General features: G+C 57.9%; 1 protein-coding gene across 3 annotated transcripts; it reads left to right on the top strand.

Annotated features, from left to right (window-relative positions):
* The first annotated feature begins 2,885 nt into the window (after nucleotides 1-2,885).
* Nucleotides 2,886-6,068, top strand: LOC146763695 (uncharacterized). 3 transcript variants are annotated; one of them, XM_085567254.1, is made up of 5 exons: nucleotides 2,886-3,855; nucleotides 3,998-4,179; nucleotides 4,327-4,447; nucleotides 5,045-5,631; nucleotides 5,974-6,068. In XM_085567254.1, the coding sequence occupies exons 1-4, from the start codon at nucleotides 2,886-2,888 to the stop codon at nucleotides 5,053-5,055; spliced, it is 1,284 nt and encodes a 427-aa protein (XP_085423380.1). In that variant the 3' UTR covers nucleotides 5,056-5,631; nucleotides 5,974-6,068. The 3 variants fall into 3 exon arrangements, with proteins under 3 accessions (XP_085423380.1, XP_085423378.1, XP_085423379.1); XM_085567252.1 differs by having other exon boundaries at nucleotides 4,327-5,631; XM_085567253.1 differs by lacking the exon at nucleotides 5,974-6,068 and having other exon boundaries at nucleotides 4,327-5,769.
* Nucleotides 6,069-6,631: the final 563 nt, after the last annotated feature.

Raw genomic sequence — 6,631 nt, 5'->3', positions numbered from 1 at the left:
TTTCATTCCTGCTGGGCACTGAGGAACTCCTAAAAGCACCAAAGACACAGAAAAGAGGTGGAAAAACTTGGCATCATGCTACTGCTGGTATCCTCTGTTGGGTTTCTTAAGGTCGTAGATATCCAAAACCAAGGAAAATTGCTCAGCAGCAATAGCCCAATTGGGAATGATTTTCTTGACTTGGCAATACTGGGGTGTTAACAGTGGACTCTGTCCTTGGTTCAAATCACCAGCTCTCACCTGCAGACAAAAGCACCATCACCAGCAGAAGCTACATCAGTCAATTTTCTCAAAAAGCTGTGTTGAATTTGTGAGAGGAAAGGAAAACATGTCAGAGCCTGTGGATTAATGACAAGACTCTGAGCAACATTTCCAAAGCAAAGGGCAGCAGCTTCTCTCTGGGACACTCCTTGTGCCCCAAGGCAGCCGGGCTGCCCTGGCTGCCCAGGGCCCTGCGCTCTGTGGGCTCTGCAGAGCTGCACAGCGGGGAGGCAGCTTCGGGCACCTCAGCCCCTGGGCAGGAGTGGCTTCTTGCTCTGGACAGCTCCCTGTGGGCAAATGCAGGGTGCTGGCCTTCTGCTCTTGGCCCTAGCCCGGCCTTGCAGGGCTAATCCTCTTCCCTGTCTCAAATGTCCCAAAGACAGACTTGTTTGTTTCCAGCTCTGCACAGCACTGATTGCACCACAAAATACTGAAGGACTGAGGGCTGAACAATAGGCCCTGACTGAAGCCTCAACAACAGGACCTGAGCCAAAGCTGATCATCTGATCTTTCCAGCCAAGCGTTCTATGTATCTGCTCCTTAAGCAAGTGTTGCTATGAAAAGGATCGATGCATCCATTCATTGGTGAAACACGGCTTCACCTTCTGGCATTAGGAAACCAAATAAGGCCAATCTGGCCTTGGTTCCTCCTTGAGCCCTGGACAGGCTTGGGGAGAAAACTAAAAGTGAATGAAACCAGATGTCCCCTCAGCAGGAGCTCTGTCACACTGCTTGTCCAGCACTTTCAAAGCTGGGCTACTCTCACAGTGCAGTCGGAAGCCTCTTGGCCAGCAAAGGTGGAGGCACTGTGGGATTTCCCAGTTCCCAGCCGTGGCTTTCCAGGGCTTGGCTGGAACAGCTTCCCCCAGCTGATGTGCAGCTCTGGATGAAGGGGAAAGGATTGGGGTATCTGGTGATGTATCTTTCTTAATCACTAGAGGCAACCCTTTGTAATAATGCTGAGGTGCATTGCTTAGCTTATCCTTTTATTCCTTTTTGCACTTTTGCATTACAGTAAATGACACTATTCCTTCAGCTGGTGTCTGTGTCTGCATCTCTGATCCTCCCCACCATCAAAACAAACACACAGCCAGTTTAGCACAAGACTGGCCTCCCTGCCAGCCTATCTCTTGGAAAATACCTGCATGGCCCCTGATGGCCACCTCAACAAATGAAATTCCCACTGTGCAACTTTCTTTTCTGCAGGCAGGTGAGAAAAGGGGCCACTCCCACCTCTGGACACCTCCAGAAACGAACTACTTTCAGCAGTCACAACCCTGAAACGTCAACCTCCTTCTTTAACCTGCCACTGGGAGCTCCCACCAAGAGGTCTTTGTCCAAGGACAGCCACAGAAGTGCTTGAGGATGGAGCAGTTTGAAACACAACTCCTTCAGAGTTTAAACCCCCCCTTATCAAATGAACACACACCAACCTGTCCCAAAGGGAAAGCAGGCAGGAAGGAGAAGCTCCTCTCCCACAACAGCAAACTCTCTGTGCTTCCTTCTGTTCCAGCTGGAGAGTGGAGGCCATGGGCTGTTCCTCAGTTTGGGAAGGAACCCTAGGAATTGGCCTGATCTGGGACGACAGCAAAGGGAAGTTCCCCAAAAAGTAGGAAAAGATTCTCTGGAAGCAACAAATTATGACAACATTTCTGCAGAAAATTAAAAAAAAAACTAAAATTAAGCATTTCAAAAAGTACACAGACTAAAATTTGTGCCCCAACACGACAACCACAAAGTCTCTGTGGTGTGTCAGGAAGCTCGGGAATGAACCTGCAAGGCTTGGATAGGCATCGTTGGTGTGCCAGAGCACAAGCAGCTCCCCAACAAGACTTGACTAAAGGACAAAGCTTCCCCCTCCAGCTCTCCACAAGCAGCTCTAGGGAGTCTCTCTCCATTGCAAGACCTCCTTTGTCAGTCTACAGCGACAAGAGTTGGCTGCAGGAGGCATTTGCATTGGAACTCTCCCCCGATGGGGGGAAGAAAAAGAAGAGGTGATTCCTGAGGAAAGAAAACTGCAATGTGGTTTGGGAAGACATAAGCACGAGTTTGCTACAACTCTAGGCCAAAAATCCCTTGCATAAAGCAACATCCATCCATGGGGCAGCACTACAGCTTTGAAGACAATGCAGACAAAATTTCTGGCCCTTCTTGCTGCTGTTGCTGACTCCACCAGTGATATGCCAATTCTGCCAAAGACAGGCAGACACGGTGAGACAAAACCAGCTAGTCTGCTGAAAAGGAGGCCAAAGGAATGTTTTCCAATCCCCCCTTTTCATCCTTTCCCCAGCCAAGACAGAGCAATGTCCTCTCTCTTTGTAGCCGATGGTGACCCAGGCGCGGGATGCAGCGTGGGGACAGAGCCCGCCGCCGCTCCCAGCGCCCTCGCCAGGGGCTTCCCCTGCCCTGCCCAGCCGTGCCGTGCCGTGCCGAGCCGAGCCCGGCCAGCCCCGGAGCCGCCCCGCCCGCGCTGTGCCCGCGGCCCCGGCTCTGCCGCGCTCGTCCCCGCCGAGCCCGGCCCGCGCCGGGGGCCCGAGCGCAGCGCCCCCCTCAGGCCGCGCGCCGCCGGCGCAGCCGCGGCCGTTGCGCTGCGGCCGTTGCGGCGGCACTCGGCGATCGGTGCCATGGCGGAGCTGCCGCTGCCCGCCGGGCTCTGCGCCAGCACCTTCCCCGCCAAGCTGTGGCGCCTGGCGAACAGCCCCCGCGTCCGCTCCGTGCGCTGGGACAGCCGGGCCCAGGGGCTGCTCATCGACCGCTCCCTCTTCGAGCGGGAGCTGCTCAGCCCGGGCGACGCCCAGGGGCCGGCCCCGGGCACCTTCAGAGCCACGCGGTTCCGCAGCTTCGTGCGCCAGCTCCACCGCTACGGCTTCCGCAGCGTGCCGGGCCGGGCTGGCTCAGCCGCGCCGGGTGATGCCGGCGCCTGGCTCCACTACAGCAACCCCTGCTTCCGCCGCGACCGCCCCGACCTCCTGCTCCGCATCCGGCGCCGGAGCGCGGCCACCAGGCAGCGGCCGGCGGCGGGGCGGGAGGGCCGCCGGCGCCCGCCCTGCGGCTCCCAGCAGCTCCCCGGGGCGCGGCCGCTGCCGGACGGGCGGGGCGGGCGCGCTCGCTTCCAGCCGCTGCCCACGGAGCGGCCGCCGCTGCCGCCCGGGCGCCCGCCCAGCGGCTTCCTCCTGCTGCACCGGGAGCGGACGCTGCCGGACGGGCGGGAGCTGCGCAGCCCCCGGCCCGGCCGCTTCCAGCAGCCGCCCGGGGAGCGGCCGCTGCTCGCCCGGCGCCCGCCCTGCGGCTTCCACCTGCTGCACCGGAACCGGCCGGTGCCGGCCCGGCGGGAGGGGCCGAGCCGCTTCCAGGAGCTCTATGGGCAGCGGCCGCCGCCCGCCGAGCAGGAGGTGCTCCGGATCGCGCCCTGCGACTTGCTCGGTTTCTGCGGGGAGCCGCTGCTGCCGCCCGGGGAGGCGCGGCCCCGCAGCCGCTTCCAGGACCTGTACGGAGAGCAGCTGCCTCCGGTCGACCGGGAGCTGCTCAGGATGCAGCCGGGCAGCTTCCAGCCTCTCCACAGGGAGCAGCAGCCCCCAGCCTCCGTCCCACGAGGTAGGAAAAGAGCTGTAGCTCTTTGCTTTCCCAAAAGGTCATGAAAAGTGACTGAACTATTTTTCCACAAGGCTCTGTCATTCTTGCCCCAAAATCGTCAAGCCTATCGAGAAGCCTGACCAATGTGTTTGGATTCTTGCAGCTGCCTCGGGCACTTCAGCCCCCAGTGCTCCACCTGGCAGTGCTGCAGCATCAACAGCCTCCAGCTCAGCACAGAAGGCACCTGGGGAAGAACAATTGCCACCAGTGGATCTGGGCTTTGCCATAGAGCAAATGATTCGGGAGATCAGGAGGTCCGTGTCTGAAAGGCCTCCCTCTTCTCAGGTAATCCCATTGGAGAGGAATGGAAGACGCTGGGCTGACAGATTTTGAACATTGTTACATGGAGAAGTGGAGTAATTGTACCTTGATGTGATTCCAACAAAATACTGAATGATCTCTAATTTTCTTTTTTTCTACTGTTCTTTCAAGGCGAGTATTAATGTTGCTCCTGAGTCTTCAGGAGGGGAGCCTGTGCAGAGAGCTGCAGCAGAAGAAACTCCATCTGGCACCGAGAGCTGCGGGAACAGTTCTCCAGAGCCCGAGGAGCCTGGTAAGGACAGAGCCCCCATTGGTTTAGAGAGGTGTGAGACGGCTGCTCTGAGCCTGCCTCTGGCAGGAAGGTGAGATGAGAAAAGTTGAGTTCTTGTCTGCAGGGTTGGTGCTTCCCAGTGCCTTTAGTTCAAATCCTGTACAGGCACGTGCCTGAGCCCTGCCCTCCACACTTCTGCAGAGGCTCTGACAGAGTCCTCTGCTGTGGCAGGGGAGCAGGGAATAAACCTGACCTTGTGGGAGTTGTGTCACCAAGCTGGGTGTCCCAGTTTGGTTCATAACTCAGCCCCCAGCAGCCTTCAGCCATTTCAGTGAGGGCTGTGGTGTCTCTGTCACTGGCACTGTCTCTGTTTCAAGCTCTCGTGGGTGCCATTTGCACTGTGAGTGCTGAAACTTCATCAGGATACTTAAATACTTTATGCTGTGCAGTTTTGAACACTTGGAAGGATCCCTGTTTTTTAAAGAGCAGGCTTCAAATTGCCAAGTGAGAGTCTGCCTTTCAGGCCATCTTTTAAAGTCCCTCATGGACGGACAATTGGTGCTCAGGGGATACTTGGGCAAAGGCCAATATTGACTCCGTGTTTCCTTTGCTTCCCAGATCCAGTGTGATTGACTTCCCCAGGAGGTTTGCCCTGTGTGGCTGGAAGAGACAGAGGGAGAGCCTGTGACCATCGGGCAGGTAGAATTCCTCTGTCTCTCGTAATATTAATAGATGTGTATAGTTATGTAGTTGTATGTATAGGTTTATATAGTTATATTTATCCAGGTAGAAGGTTAGAGGTCTGTATAGTTAATTTATTTTTAATTTTAGGTGTATATATTTATATTTTTTGATGTGCAGTTATAGTTATAGATGTCCATAGTTGCATTTATACATGTGTATAGTCGCATTTATAGATGCAATATAATTACATGTATAGAAAGGCATCTTTATTTTGATATATGGGAGTTTAGTTACATAGATTGGTATCTGTATAGGTATAGGCCTCTTTGTAACTTCCTCCCCTGCTCTGCTTCCTCCCTAACCTCTTGCTTTTCCCCTGTGCCCCCCGTGTCCCCTCTCCCTGTGCTGGTCCGAGCTGGGGCCGGGCCGGGCGGAGCAGCAGTTCCAGCCCGGGTGTCCCTGGAGCGCTGGGAGCTGCCGCTGGCCCCAGGCACTGTCCCCTGAGGAGCTGCTGAAGGACGGTGAGAGCGAGGGGCCGAGGGCCGGTGGCGCTGAAGGGACGGTGACCCTGAGGTGCTGCTGGGGCTGAGGGTGTGGGGCAGCCGGGGGCCATGGTGGCACTGAGGGGACAGGGAAGTGGCACAGGCCGAGGGCGTGGCGGGTCGAGGGGGACGGGAAGGGTCAGAAGGGCCTGAGGGGGCGAGAGGACTGTGAGGGCTGAAGAAACTGAAGGGGGCTGGGGCTTTGCCCGGAGCATGGCAGGGCTGAGGGGATGGCGGGGCCGGCAGGGAGCACAGAGGGCTCCGGGACTGCAGCTCTGCCGGGCCTTGGAAGCAATTCCAGAGCCTCCGCTTTTGCCACAGCCGCACTGAAGAGCTCGAGGACGGCCGGAGGCTGACGGGAGCCAGCAGGGAGAAGCTGCCGGCCAGCAGCAGGAGCAGGACCGGGGAGCTGCTGCTGCCGGCCTGGAGAGAGCCCGGGTGAGGCCACAGCCCGGGGAGGCAGGGTGGGGCTGAGGGCGGCGGGGCTGAGGCCGCGGGCACTGCCCGGCGGGGCAGGAGCGGGCCCTGCCCGCTCTGGGGCTGCTCAGCGCAGCTGCCCCGGCCGGCACAGGGGCTGTCCTGGGGCAAGGCAGCTGTGCCGGCAGGGCCCGGGAGCTGTGCCGGCTGTGCCGGGCTGCCGGGGCTGCGGGACAGGCCCGCCGCGGCTGCGCTCACCACGGCCTGGCCCGCTCGGCTGCTTTTTCCTTCTGGCCCTCCTGGGGAGGCTCTGAGATCTTCTCCTCCCCGATGGAAGTGCAGCTGCTGCCAAGGGAAAGGTCCCCGTACTGACTCAGTGTTCTCTTTGCTTGCCAGCTGTGCCTTCTGCCGTCCCTGTCCAGCAGAGCTGCTCTGCACAGGAGGAAGAGACCGAGGGAGAAGCTTTGGAGATGGGGCAGCTGGGATCCTTCTGCTTTGTAGTTCTGCTTAAAGATGTCTGGACTTGTACATGAACACAGATAATTACCTGGATATTTCCATA

This window comes from Lonchura striata, chromosome Z (genome assembly GCF_050655825.1).
Source record: "Lonchura striata isolate lonStrDom1 chromosome Z, ASM5065582v1, whole genome shotgun sequence".
NCBI classification, from domain to species: domain Eukaryota; kingdom Metazoa; phylum Chordata; class Aves; order Passeriformes; family Estrildidae; genus Lonchura; species Lonchura striata.
Note: the sequence above shows the minus strand (reverse complement) of the source record. Positions and strands in the feature narration are given on the sequence as shown.